The sequence below is a fragment of the Myotis lucifugus genome, unplaced genomic scaffold, assembly GCF_000147115.1.
Source record: "Myotis lucifugus unplaced genomic scaffold, Myoluc2.0 scaffold_536, whole genome shotgun sequence".
NCBI classification, from domain to species: domain Eukaryota; kingdom Metazoa; phylum Chordata; class Mammalia; order Chiroptera; family Vespertilionidae; genus Myotis; species Myotis lucifugus.
The window spans coordinates 336,881-351,485 of NW_005871584.1; the positions used below are offsets into that span (position 1 = coordinate 336,881).

Consider the following 14,605-nt stretch of genomic DNA (forward strand, 5'->3'; position numbering starts at 1 on the left):
AAGCCCTGCCCTAAAGTATAAACGTGGCTTCACAACCCCCTGATCGAGCTATCCTGGGGGTAATAGAAGGGTAGGACCCCAACCACCCATCTCCGGGGCCTGCTCTGGTGTTAACAGGGAGAGCCATTACCTCCCGATTGGCCCCGCCCTGAATATGACAGGGTGGTGGGCCCCAACCCTCTTATCTCCCTACTCTTTGTGTGACAGAGGGCGGGGCTCCAACTCTCCTATCAGCCCTACTCTGTGAGTGACAGGGGGGAGCTCCTCTAACCCCTGATCTGCCCTGCTCTGTGCATGACAGGGGAGAGTCCTCAAATCCCTGATAGGGCCCTGCTCTGTGCGTGACAGGGGGGAGCTCTCCAAACCCCTGAATGACACTGCTCTGTGTGTGACAGGGTAAGGAGCCACAACCCCCCTGATGGGCCCTGCTCTGTGAGTGACAGGAGGGCAGCGCCCCACCCCGATTGACCCTGCTCTGTGAGTGACAGGGGGCAGCGCCCCCACCCCCTGATTGGCCCTGCTCTGTGCGTGACAGGGGGTGGCGCCGCAACCTCCCCATCGACCCTGCCTTGAGTGTGACAGGGGGCGGTGCCCCAACCCCCCAATCAGTCCTACCCTGAGCGTGACTGAGGGTGGCATCGCAACCTCCCGATCTGCTCTGCTCTGTGCATGACAGGGGGGCGGCGCCCCAACTCCCCAATCAGCCCTGCTCTGAGCCTGACCAGGGGCTGCACCTAGGGATTGGGCGTGCCCTCTGCCACCCAGGAGCAGGCCTAAGCCAGCAGGTCGTTATCTCCCGAGGGGTCCCAGACTGCGAGAGGGCACAGGCCGGGCTGGGGGACCCCCCTCCCCCCCTGAGTGCACAAATTTTGTGCACCGGGCCTCTAGTCCTATCTAATAAAAGAGCAGTATGCAAATTAACCATCACTCTGTCACAAAGATGGCAGTGGCCATGGAACTGGAGCGAGCAGGAGGCTTGGGTTGCCCCTAGCGATGGAGGAAGCCAAGCTTCCTGCCTGCCCTGGCCGACCTGGGCTCCACTCAAGGCTACTAAGTTTCAATTATAGAAGATAAATAATCCCAGATACCTGCTTCCAGGCCGTCATGGAAAAAAAAGAAAAAGAAAAAAAGGAGAGGCTGGGAATTTGGGTTGTCGGGGGCATGGCCAACCTGAAAACAGCCCTCAGCCCTCACCCCGGCTGGCCAGGCACCCCAGTAGGTACCCCTACTCTGAAGGGGGTGTGGCCAGCCAGAAAACAGCCCTCAGCCCCTCACCCAGGCTGGCCACACCCCCATGAGATGAGGGTCACCACTTGGGGGCATGGCCAGGCTGCAAACAGGCATTAGCTCATCAGCGAGGTTGGCCAGGCACTCAAGTGGGACACCCACACTGAAAGAGGTGTGGCCAGCCTGAAACAGCGTGAAAACAGCCCCTCAGCCCCCTCACCCAGCTGGTCAGGCACCCAGTGGGACCCCCACCCTGATCCGGGACACCCTTCAGGCAAACCAGCCGGCCCCCACCTGTGCACCAGGCCTCTATCCTATATAATAAAAGGGTAATATGCAAATTGACCCTAACAGCAGAACGACTGGGAATGACTGGTCACTATGACACACACTGACCACCAGTGGGCAGATGCTCAATGCAGGAGCTGCCCCCTGGTGGTCAGGGCACTCCCACAGGGGGAGCTCTGCTCAGCCACAAACCAGGCTGACAGCTACCAGCACAGCGGTGTTGGCGGGAGCCTTTCCTGCCTCTTCAGCAGCTCTAAGGATGTCCAACTGCAGCTTAGGCCTGCTCCCTGCTGGCAAGTGGACATCCCCCGAGGGGTCCTAGACTGCGAGAGGGCACAGACCGGGCTGAGGGACCCCGCCCCCACCCGAGTGCACAAATTTTTGTGCACCAGGCCTCTAGTTATTTTATATCCCTTTTAGAAGAAATGCTGCTTATTAAACCTGACGTTAATATGTCATTGATTATAAGATGAATCTCACAATTACAGAGATGTTAAAATGTGAAAAAGTGGGCAACTTAGAATCCATGACAGTGTATTATATTCTTTAGATAATTTTTTAAAGATAAATTATGACACCGGATACTTTTGTGGTCCTAGATGGGTTCTGCAAAGTTAAGTGAGCACTGACCCAGGAATCCCTATGCGGTGTGGCTCCCAAGTCAGCCTGACTCTACCCTGCTACCCCCCACCCACCTCCCACTTCCCAAATTCTATTCCGTTCATGAAGATGTCCTGAGAACTTCTGTCATATGCCTTCTGAAAGGCAGGTAGCTTCTGACCTCTAGTGATCTATCAAAAATCAAAATGAGGATTATTTGTTGTGATTGTTGCTTCAAGAATCTAGTTAATTCTGCTGGTCTCAGTTTCTTACATCTTAGTGTTCACCAAGTATCCATTGAATAGCCTCTAGAAATCTTTGATTAGCTTTGGTCTAATCTAGATTGTGTTGTGTGTATAAGGGGGGATTACTCACGCATGATTTGGGAAAAATATGTCCCTTCTAATCAGCCTTGAAGTAAAATTGGAACTTGGTAGTACAGTTAAGGATAAGAAAGGCAGAGGGGCCCTAAAACGAAACGCGGTTGCTGTGTCATAGGCACAGTTGTAGGAAGGAGGTGTCATCTCCTCTCATCCTCGCAGCAGCCAGGGAGCTCTTACCCTGTGTGACTCATACTTTCTCTGGCAGAACTGAGATTAAGGTTCAGGTCCGTGTGACCCCAGAGTACATGCTTTCCCAGTTTATCCCGTTGCCCTCCATCTGTGGCAGGTGGAAAACAGACCTGGATGAAATGAACAGGATTTATCTCATGGCTTTGCCACTTCCGTACCTGCGAACTTAGGCACTCTGAGATTTAGTTTCCTCATTTTAAAATAAAAACAAAACTATTATCGTTTCATATTCCCGTTTGATTTCGTCATGAGTTAAATAATGTAAAGTTTTTTGTGTGAAAAAACTTTAATAAAAATTATATAAAGCTTATGTAGTTGACTGAAATAAAAGGATTTTTAAACCAAAGCTGTAACTAATTTTAGTGTTGACTCAATAAAGGGAATTTATTTCCGTTTTATTTTTTTTTAGTCGAGTAGAATTGAAAAGATTGTGTGAGATCTTCACACGAATGTTTGCTGACCCACATAGCAAGGTAAGTCTGGGAATCATGCCTTGCTTACCTTTCTCTCTGCATGTCTGTGAGCTGTGTCATATACTTTTAAAGAATGAGAGATAATTCCCTGTAGTGAAGTTAAGACCTTACAGATTAGCCCTGGTTTGTGGCTCAGCTGGCTGGAGCATTGTCCTGTACACCAAAAGGTTGCAGGTTTGATTCCAGGTCAGGGCACATACCTAGGTTGCAGGTTCTATCGCTGGTTCATCCATGGTTTTCTCTTTCCCCCTTTCCTACCTTTTTCTTTCTCCCTCTCTCTCCCTTCCACTAAACATATCCTTGGGGGAGGATTAAAAAACACGCAAAAAAGACCTCACAGATGTAACACTAATTTCAGCAATAGCTTATGTCACATCTTTTAAAAATGGAATTCTTGGAAGCTTCAAATGTCTATGAAACTTCAAATTATATATAAAGTGCATTTCAAGTACGAGTTATTATGGAGGGAATCAGTTGTCTTTCAGCAGATATTTTTGAGTGGCTCCTATTAGCTAACAGTGGGCTAGATGCTAGAATGTAACATTGTATTATATAATATAGTGACTTTTAAAAAAAATTTCAGTAGTGAAGAAAATAATCAAGTATATAATAATTTTTTTGCATCCCGGGTAGAATATTTCTATATAAGACAAGATGGAAAAGTGGAAGCATTTATGTAATAGATTTATTAGAGAACCAGGTTAAGTTATTTTTACAAATAGAATTTGCCAGCCCCAAGAACTTGCTGCCTGGTGGCCACTTAGCTGGTGCCTCCCCCTCCCGGGAGCCCAGGAGAGCACTGAGCCTGAGGCCTGCCTTTCTGACAAGGGGTCCCTGCCCAAGGAGCACACCAGACGGAGGGGTCCGGGCCCTCTCAGGAGTGGTGCCGGGAGGGCCCTTTAGAACCGCTCACTCCGAGTCCAGGTTCTACATAATTGGCATTGTTTGGGGATGATGATATTGGGAAAGCTAAAGGGTGGAAAAAGGACAGAAACCAAAGTACAGAAATTGAGGAAATCTTAGTCACCATAAGCAAATCTTAAATGCTTTACATGCCGGACTTCACTATCTTATACTTCAGTTTCCTAGTGAAAATGGTCTGTCCTAAGTTTTTCTGGAAGCATGAAGCCGTGATGGCCCAGAAAGAAGCTGTTTTGTGATGTCCCCTTTTCCGAGCCTTTCCTCTTCATGGGAGTTGTCCCTTAAGCTGCCACCTCTGTCCCGTCATTCAGCATTCCTGGCACCCACTCTGGGCAAGGGGTGCACGAAGCACCATGTGACCCCTGTTTTTTGAGATGCTCACAGAGTTTAGGGGAATGAGTGCGGGCATTCTCCCCCTTTTCTGGACAGCACTTCTCGATCGGTCTTGAAGTGTGCTTTAAAATCCCTGTCAGGACCCTGACCCTCACAGCAAGGTTAACATTAACTATTAATAAGATCCAAGAAGGTTGAGTTTAAGGGCCAAATAGATATAATTATCAAGATTTCTTCTCTAAAATAATGTTAAAAACACTAAGATTTAAATCATAAGCATAAGATTTATAGGATTCATAGCATTAAGGATTAGATGGTTTGGGACATTGACGAAATTTCTGTTACCTGTCACCTCTAGATTGCTGATTCAGAACCAGAATGTGAGGATAAAGAAGGAAATTTGTTTCCATCAGAAGGCTCTTGTACAGTGAGTTTGGAGGTCTCAGTCTAGTTACTATTTGCAGCTAAGCTAGGAACCCCACAGCTGGGCTCATGGACTTTCTTCTGAGCCACTTGACACCCTGGTGGTTAATAGTTGCTGCACTATTTGGTATATCATCACTGGGTTGTCTCCGTAGAGCGATGCTCATATCCAAAGAGGTGCCACTTACCTCTCTGAGATTGGTCCACTGTGACTGTCTCACCTTAGCACCTTAGACAGCAATAATAAGTATATAGCAGCATGATAATAATGTGAGGTTTTAAGCCATAACCTTTTATAAAGCTTTTTATGGCTTTTGTAATATCCTATCTAATACAGTGGGGCCTTGACTTACGAGTTTAATTCGTTCTGTGATGGAGCTCGTAACTCAAATTACTCGTATGTCAAATCAAAAAGTGAACGAGTGAGACACGTGATGCTTGGCTGATGTTGTGGCGCTCACTGTGACGTTCGCTGTGCCAACTAGCGGTGGGGTATCTGAAGCTGGCTCGTAACCCGAATTTTAGCTCGCAACTCAAAGCAAAAAATCGGCCGAGAGATGGCTCGTATCTCGAAAAACTCGTTAGTCGGGACACTCGTAAGTCAAGGCCCCACTGTAATAGACAAACATGGTAATTGACCATACCTTCGCTATGCCTCCCATTGGCTAATCAGCACGATATGCAAATTAACCGCCAGTAAAGATGGCGGCTAATTTGCATACTGCAGGCAGGGCAGGACAGCTCGAGCCGCCAGAGCACCGCCATCCAGGGCAGGCCCACCCCCGCCTTGCCCCAGAAGCTCCAGGATCCGGCCCCACCTTGCCGCCCCAGAAGCCCCAGGAGCCCCTGATATGGTAGTAACTCTATCAGTAAGCACTCTGAAAGTCAGTGGCATAAATGCATCAATTAAAAGACAGATTATGAGGGTGAATCAAAAACAAAACCCGCTTTAAATATAAAGACACATATAGATTAAAAGTAAATGAATTAAGCTGCAGCCTGTTTTTCTCAGTGGATAGAGCATTAGCCCGTGGACTGAGGGTCCCAGGTTCGATTCCAGTCAAGGGCATGTACCTCAGTTGCTGGCTTGATCCCCAGTCCCTATCAGAGCATGTGCTGGAGGCAACCAATCAATGTGTCTCTCCCTTTCCCTTCACTCTCTCTAAAATTCAATGGAAAAATATCCTTGGGTGAAGATTAACAAAAACAAAGTAAATGGATTAAGTAACATTAAAGAGATAATAAGAAAAATATATTCCAAATTTTGTTAGTTGTATAATGGTTATGTTTAAATTATTAACACCTAAGAAATTGGGTGAAGGGTACATATAATATGCTGTAGTATTTTATAGGTTTTTTTTACATGTATGAGATTATTTCAAATTAAAATATTAAAAAATTAAAAATGAATAAAATATTAATTGAAATGTATCTGCATTACATGAAAAATCTCCTAATTGCTTCTAGCATAATTTATTAAATTGTGCTAAAATTTACAAGGGTTCAATTAAAAAATATCTTAATTCTAAATGATATAATAGAAAATATATAATAGTGCAGTTATAAGCACTTATCTGAAAATAAAAATTTAAAGAAGTGAATTTAAAGAAGGGATTAGCCAAAGAAAATATATGCACAACCCATGGACACAGACAACAGTATGGTGATGGCCAGAGAGAAGTGGGGGGCAAGAGCTGGGTAGAGGGGGCAAAAAGGGGGAAATAGGGACATCCTATATAATAATAATAAAAGGCTAATATGCACATTGACTGAACGGCAGAATGGCTGGTTGCTATGATGCGCACTAGCCACCAGGGGGCAGATGCTCAATGCAGGAGCTGCCCCCTGGTGGTCAGTGTACTTCCATATGGGGAGTGCCACTCAGCCAGAAGCTGGCTCATGGCAGCTTATATTTTTATATTTTTTAACCTCTCTCACCTCCGTGGCAGCACTAAGAATGTCCAACTAATGGTTTAGACCCAATCCCTTGGGGTCCTAAGCCTTTATCCCCCGAGGGCTCCCTGGCTGCCAGAAGGATGTCTGACTGCAAGCTTAGGCCTGATCCCCCGGGGAGTGGGCCTAAGTCGACAGGTGGACATCCCCCAAGGGGTCCTGGACTGTGAATGGGCACAGGCCGGGCTGAGGGACACCCCCCCCCAAGTGCACAAATTTTTGTGCACTGGGCCTCTAGTCATTTTATAAAGATATTACTTGACAATATCTGAATTTTGGTATGCATTAAAATAGATGACTAGAATGAAAAAAAATACACAAGTTTTTTCCCCCTCATCCTATAACTATTTTTTTTTGTATAGGTGTCACATAGTAATCTTTATTTAAAAATTTATAAAATTTTTCAGTTATACTTAGCATACAACAGTGGTCGGCAAACTCATTAGTCAACAGAGCCAAATATCAACAGTACAACGATTGAAATTTCTTTTGAGAGCCAAATTTTTAAACTTAAACTATATAGGTAGGTACATTGTTATTAACTTAATTAGGGTACTCCTAAGGCTTAGGAAGAGCCACACTCAAGGGGCCAAAGAGCTGCATGTGGCTGGCGAGCCGCAGTTTGCTGACCACGGGCATACAACATTACATTAGTTTAACTTATACAACATAGTGATGAGACATTTATGTAACTTACTAAGTGATCACCCAAGTCTAGTACCCACCCAATACCTTACACAGTTATTACAGTATTATTGACTATACTAGAGGCCCGGTGCACAAAATTTGTACAGGGGGAGGGAATCCCCTCAGCCCGGCCTGCAACCTCTCCAATCCAGGACCCCTTGGGATCAGGCCTAAACTGGCAGTCGGACATCCCTCTCTCAATTCGGGACCGCTGCCTCCTAACCGCTTGCCTGCCTGCCTACCTGATTGCCCCTAACTGCCTCTGTCTGCTGGCCTGATGTCCCTAACTGCTCCCCTGCTGGCCTGATCGCCCCCTAACTGCTGCCCTGCCAGCCTGATTGCCCTAACTGCCCTCTACCAGCTGGGCTGATCGCCCCTAACTGCCCTCCCTGATGGCCTGATCACCCCTAACTGCCCTTCCCGGCCAGCCTGATTGCTCCTAACTGCTCTCCCCTGCCAACCTGATCGCCCCTAATTGCCTCTGCCTTGGTCCCTGCCACCATGGCTTTGTCCGGAAAGATGTCCGGAAGATGTCCGGTCTAATTAGCATATTATCCTTTTATCCATAGATTCCTATGATGTACTTTAATCTCCATGATTGTTTTTATAATTGCAATTTGTACATTTTAATCCCTTCACCTGAATAATGTTCCATTGCATATATGTACTACCTCTTCTATTGTCTGTTGATGGAGACTTACTTTGCCTCCATATCTTGGCTCTTATAAATAATGCTGCAATGAACATGGGATGCATGTGTCTTTTCCAATTAGTGTTTTGGATTTCTTTGGATGAATACCCAGAAGCGGACTTGCTGAGCCATATGGTAGTTCTGTTTTTAATTTTTTGAGGAATCTCCATGGTGTTTTCCATGGTGGCTGTACCAGTTTGCAATCTCGAGAACAGTGCACAAGGGTTTTCTTTTCTCTGCATCCTCATCCAAACTTGTTTGTTGATTTATTGATGATAGCCATTCTGACATGTGTGAAGTGATATCTCATTGTGATTTTAATTTGCATTTCTCTGTTGATTAGTTACATTGAGCATCTTTTCATACGTTTGTTGCCCATCTTTATGTTCTTTTTGGAAAAATATCTATTCAAGTCCTCTGCCCATTTCTTAATTTCTTTGGTATTAGGTTGTGTGAGTTTCTTATATATTTTGGGTATTAACTCCTTATCTGGCATATCACTGACGATATCTTCACCAATGTAGTAGGTTGTCATTTTGTTTTGTTCATGATTTCTTCCCTGTGGAAAAACTTTTTAATTAGATGAAGTCCCATGTATTTATTTATTTATTTATTTATTTATTTATTTATTTTGTTACCCTTCCCCGAGGACATATACGAATATATATATATATATATATATATATATATATATATCTATGACTAAGAAACGATGTCAGAGGGTTTACTGCCTATGTTTTCTTATAGGAGTTTTGTGATTTTTGGACTTAAATTTAATTCTTTATTCGGTTTTGAGTTTATTCTTGTATATGGTGTAGGTTGGTGATCTAGTTTTATCTTTTTCCATGTGTCTGTCCAGTTTACCCATTTATTGAAGGGACTGTCTTTACTCCATTCTATATTCTTGCCTCCTCTGTCATATATATTAATTGACCATATATTCATGGCTTTATTTCTGGGTTCTCTCTTCTATTTCATTGATTTATGTGTTTTTATGCCAGTATAACGTTATTTTGATTACTATAGCCTTGTAATATAGTTTGATACCAGATAGCTTGAAATCTCCATCTTTGTTCTTTCTCAAGATTGCTTTGGCTATTGGGGGCTTTTACAGTTTCATATAAATTTTAGGACTATTCTAATTTCATTGGTATTTTGATAGGGGTTGCATTGAATCTTTAGATTGCTTTGGAAAGTATACACATTTTGATGATGTTACTTATTCCTGTCCATGAGCATGTGGAGTACTTCTCGGGCCAGCATCCACCACATCAGACCCACTGAGTGAGCCCCCTGTTGTTGCCAGGGATGGCGATGTCCACATAGCGCAGCGGAGAGTCTGTGTTACACAGAGCGATGGTGGGCGGGGTAACATAAGACGCCTCTGAGAGGCTGGGGGTCAGCCCTGGGGCCAGTAGCCACCAGAAGTCTTGGCTCCGGAAGGCTGCCTGCATCTGGTTGGTGAAGGTTCCAGGCGTGAAGCAGCCGGCAGTAGGAGTGGCTCCAGTGGCAGCAGCAAACTTCAGCACAGCTCGCTGGCCAGTATTCCTGGGCGACACGACACGGACGTCAGCTGGGTTTTCGATGGCAACAATGGCACAAGCTGCCAGCAGAAGCTTCTCCCAGGTTCTCTTCAGATTGATGATGTAGATGCCATCACTGTTCCTTTTGTAGATGGACTGTTCCATTTGGAAGTCAAGGTGGTGTCACCTGAGTGGGTTCCTGCTGCAAGGAACTTGAGGACATCCTCCTCCTTCATTTGTAGGACATCAAGGGCTCCGGTCATTGTGAGAAGTTTCCCTTTAAGTTACGTGGAAACCGAGAACAACACCGTATGGAGCCCTCCCTGGGTAGCATGGAAAGCTCCCTCCCAATTCTTAACCTTCACTCAGGGATGTTGGACAAGCCTGTTCTGGGTCTCCACCCCTCCTACCAGTCTCACTGGCTTTTCTTTATAGCCTTCATTATAGGACTTCTGATCAGCTAGTCTTCAGATGGTTTTCGGTGATGGTTGTTCTATAATTTAGTTGTAGTTTTGATGTGGCCATGGAGGAGGCAAGCACAGTCAGTATCTACACCTACTTTTTCTTCTTGATGGAAAGTCTTCCTATCATAGTATTTTTTTAATGATAGAAAATGAAAAATAATAGTATAGAATTATGATGATTTAAATGTGTGTTTTTATTTTAAGAAAGAAAAACGCCACCCTGGCCAGAATGGCTCTGTGGTTAAAGCATCAGCCAGCAGACTTAAAGGTCACGGGTTCAATTCTGTTCAAGGGCACATACCTCAATTGCAGGCTTGATCTCTGGCCCCAGTTGGGGCATGTGCGGGAAGCAACCAATTGATGTGTGTCTCTCACATCGATGTTTCTCTCTGTCTCTGCCCCTCCCTTACACTCTCTCTAGGGATCAATGAAAAACATATCCTTGGGTGAGGCTTAACCAAAAAGAAAGAAAGAAAGAAAGATGACTCTAGATCAGTGGTTCTCATCCTTCCTAATGCCGGGACCCTTTAATATAGTTCCTCATGTTGTGGTGACCCCCAATTTCATTGTTACAAATTGAATATAATTAAAGCATAGTGATTAATCACAAATATATGTGTTTTCCAATGGTCTTAGGTGACCCCTGTGAAAGGGTCGTTCAAGCCCCAAAGGGGTCGAGACCCACAGGTTGAGAACCGCTGCTCTAGATTAATCTAATCATTAAAGATAAATAAATCAACAAACAAACTAATACTTTTCAGTAAAGTTATTTCTCTCTGTGTATGGATTTTAAAGGCATATTGAGGGAGGAGAGAGTGTGGTCTCAACTTGTAGCCATTTCAGGTCGTTGAGTAAACTGCATGAAAATTGTATTAATTCACTCTGGACTAACAAAGGCATTTGTTTTGTTGCATGGCCTGGTTTGCGGTGGAAATCACATCAGAGAGTAAGTTCCAATTCTTTTTCCCTAATTTTCTTTAATACATGTGTCTTCTGTGGTATGATCAGTTGTTAACAGTTTTAACCTACCTTGTAAGAGATTGGGCCAAGCCAGTATAGGCATTTTTAATGGTTTGGGGACTTTGGAGGGAATTTTGAATTAAATATGTGAAATGTTCTGTTTTCATTTGTGTCTAGGTTTTCAGTATGTTTTTGGAGACTCTTGTTGATTTTATAATAATTCATAAGGATGATTTGCAAGACTGGCTTTTTGTTCTTCTCACACAATTACTTAAGAAAATGGGGGCAGATTTACTTGGATCTGTGCAAGCGAAAGTTCAGAAAGCTCTAGATGTCACAAGGTAAGTGTTTTGGAAGTAGACCATTTCCCCCGGCTTGTGAGATGTAGTTGCATAGAACATTGTGTAAGTTTAAAGTGTACAGTGTGATGATTTTGTTTCATGTATATATTATCACATAATTATCATCTTTTTGTTGTGGTGTTGGTGAGAACATCTCAGCTCTATTGTCTTTAGGACCTTCCAGATGTATAATACAGTATTGTTAACTATAATTACCACACTATATGTTAGATCCCAGAACTTGCTCATGTTATAACTGAAAGTTTGTACCCTTTGACCAACATCTCATTTCCTCCTCCTCCTAACCACTGACAACCACCATTCGACTCTCTGTTTCTATGGGTTTGGCTTGTTCTTTTTTAAGATTCCACATATAGGCCAGAATTAGGGAACATCCCTATACATCAGTTTAGCAATGGATTGATAAAGCATTGACTACAAGTGCTAGGCTGATCCAGATGATAAAAGTGAGTGAAGTAGGTAAGAGGGGAGGATTATGGATAATGTGGAGAAGTGTGATCAGTGGTGGCCGTGTTGGAACCTGGGCCCAGTGGTTCCAGACTTTTCAAGGAAGGTCAGAAATGTGGATTAATGCAACGTATTCAAGAATTATTTTTTTTTTATGAAAAAGAAAAGGGATGCAGGTTCAAAACTACAAAAATTACAGGATAGATGTGAAATTTAAATGAAATGCTACAAGAAAAATGTAAAGTGTATGGCACATACTAGGTATTGTGAAAGCCAAATAAAACATTGTGAGCCCGACTTGGCCTATAGGTCACTTGCTAAATTTAAGGAAATTTATGAATGACAAGATTTGTTTCAGATTTTTAGGGGATGGCAGGAATATTACGATCATATTCCCATCCTTTGGTGATTAAGAAAAACAATTATTCCCTTCTGTTAACTTTTTTGGATGTCTCTTTCCTTTAAGAATCCTGTTCTCCTTATATTTGGTCTCGGTCTCTAAAGCATGTTTATCATTCCTGTCTCAGCAGCTGAGTTGTATAGCTGCTTAAGGTTATCTGGGATCAGTGCGTATCCAGGGGCTCAGTGTTGGCTGAGAGCTCTTCCTCGGGTAATAGACCTGATTGCAAATCTGCCTCAGCTTCCTGTCCTTCGGCTGTGCTAACAGGGCACATTTCCCGGTTAAACACATCAGTTATTTGCTACCGAAGAAAGGAGAGACATTTTGTGTGTGGTTTGTTGACCTTGTTTCTTTAATTTACAGCCATGTGAGTCACTTAAATCATGTGTTCTGACGTGTACTTTGCTCCCAGAAGTGGTCTCACAGCTTCCTGGATGCAGATAGATATGGTAGAAAAGGATGTGCTGTTGGGTCAAGTTTACTTCTTATTGATAATTATAATGCTACCAACACGAGTACCTAGTATGTGCCATGCACTTTACATTTTTCTTGTATTATTTCATTTAAATGTCACATCTGTCCTGTGATTTTCATGGTTTTGAACCTGCATCCCTTTTTTTTTTTTTACTACTATTACTGTAGATTGAGAAAAGTCTCTAAGAGAGTCCCAGGACAGCGGTGCAATTGCTCAGCCTCAATTGTAATAGATGTTTGCATTGCAGTATCTTTCCTGTTAGTCCACATGGGCTCCATTATGCAGTTTTACACTGAGACTAGTAATGGCAGCATTTTAAGGGGGATAGAGCACTGACTTTTCACTAGGCGAGAGCCCTCAGTGTCGCTCAGTTGGACTAAAGGTGTGAGATGACTAAAGGAAAGGGATTGGCACCAAGTAAGAAATGGAGCAGGAGGGGCCTGCAGGGGCCCTGGTTTCTATATATGTTCGGTAGTTGCATGTGGGGGTTTTTGCTGAGTGCCCCACAGGCGCTGTTCTCGTGATTATGCCAAGTAGCAATTATAAGCCCTCACCAGAAGGAGGACAGTGCAGTTAGCTTAAGCGAGGTCAGCTATAAGCTGCCTAATCAGGGAGTAAAACTAAGATTTGGAAATAGGCAGTATTTTCTGAGAAGCATTATTTAGAAAGCTGGAGAGAAGTTGAGCAGACCCCTAGAAGGCAAGTATGAATCTTTTCCTTATTGCTTCATATTTATTTTTAAACTAGCATACTCAAAGTAAGTTTAGTATGTGTTTTGAGATGTTTAACAAGACTTCCTTTTTAAAAATGTTTTCTGTAATGCGTATTACTTTAGTATTTAATATAAAATGAAAAGTACTGTTTAAAAAATGTGAACAGGCTTGCGTTTGCATATGTTAATCTATAACAGTTTATTTTTTGTTTTTATATGGTTTTACATTATTTTTTGTTACAAATTTTTCTTAAAGAACAAGCACTTTTTTCTTTTTACCCAGGGACTCCTTTCCATTTGATCAACAATTTAACATTTTGATGAGATTTATTGTGGATCAAACTCAGACTCCTAACCTCAAGGTTGGTAATGATTTGTCCTTACAATTCAGCCGCTAGATGTGGCATTGGTTCCCTTCTATTTGCCGGTTCCGCATACGCCTGCTGGGGGCATTCTTGTCCACCTCTTTGTGGACTTGCTTTCATTTCTTCTGGTTCAGTACTCAATAGAGAAATTGCTGATTTATTGGGTAGGCATATGTTTAACTTTATTTTAAACTGTTCAGATGGTTGTATTATATCCCTACCAGCAATTTTATGAGAGTTCTAGTTGTTCCACATCCCTGCCAACATTTGGGTATTATTACTCTGTCACAATATTTAAACTAGAAAATTCTGATTTGTTGAGATACATGTATCTTATTGGAATTTTAAAAAATATTTACATTCTATCATATGATGATTAACTTGTTACATGTTGTTGTAAAATCATACCTGTAATAACAAGACTAAATTGGAGGCAAGATATGTGTTCATGTGAGTTAAGTCATGTACATCACCTGTTCTTTGATCATTGGGGTTTAGGACAGGCCCTGTCAATAGCAGCCCTTTTCTCCTGAGGTCAGAACCAATTGGGACATCAGTGGAGAGGTTAGGGCGGAGTATCAGCTTGGTTACTGAACATGCTGCCTTGCAACACATGGCCTAGACCAGTGATGGCAAACCTATGACACACGTGTCAGAGGTGACATGCGAACTCATTTTTTTGGTTGATTTTTCTTTGTTAAATGGCATTTAAATATATAAAATAAATAT

At 43.0% G+C, this 14,605-nt stretch overlaps 1 protein-coding gene across 6 annotated transcripts in view; it reads left to right on the top strand.

Moving 5' to 3' along the window:
* Positions 1–14,605, top strand: part of CLASP1 (cytoplasmic linker associated protein 1) — a 266,904-nt gene that overhangs the window by 184,456 nt on the left and 67,843 nt on the right. For all 6 annotated transcript variants that reach the window (XM_023745324.1, XM_023745323.1, XM_014446407.2 and 3 more), the window contains 4 exons: positions 3,097–3,160; positions 10,968–10,970; positions 11,293–11,456; positions 13,795–13,873. In XM_023745324.1, coding sequence (XP_023601092.1) covers positions 3,097–3,160; positions 10,968–10,970; positions 11,293–11,456; positions 13,795–13,873 — 310 coding nt within the window. The remainder of the gene's footprint in view (positions 1–3,096; positions 3,161–10,967; positions 10,971–11,292; positions 11,457–13,794; positions 13,874–14,605) is intronic.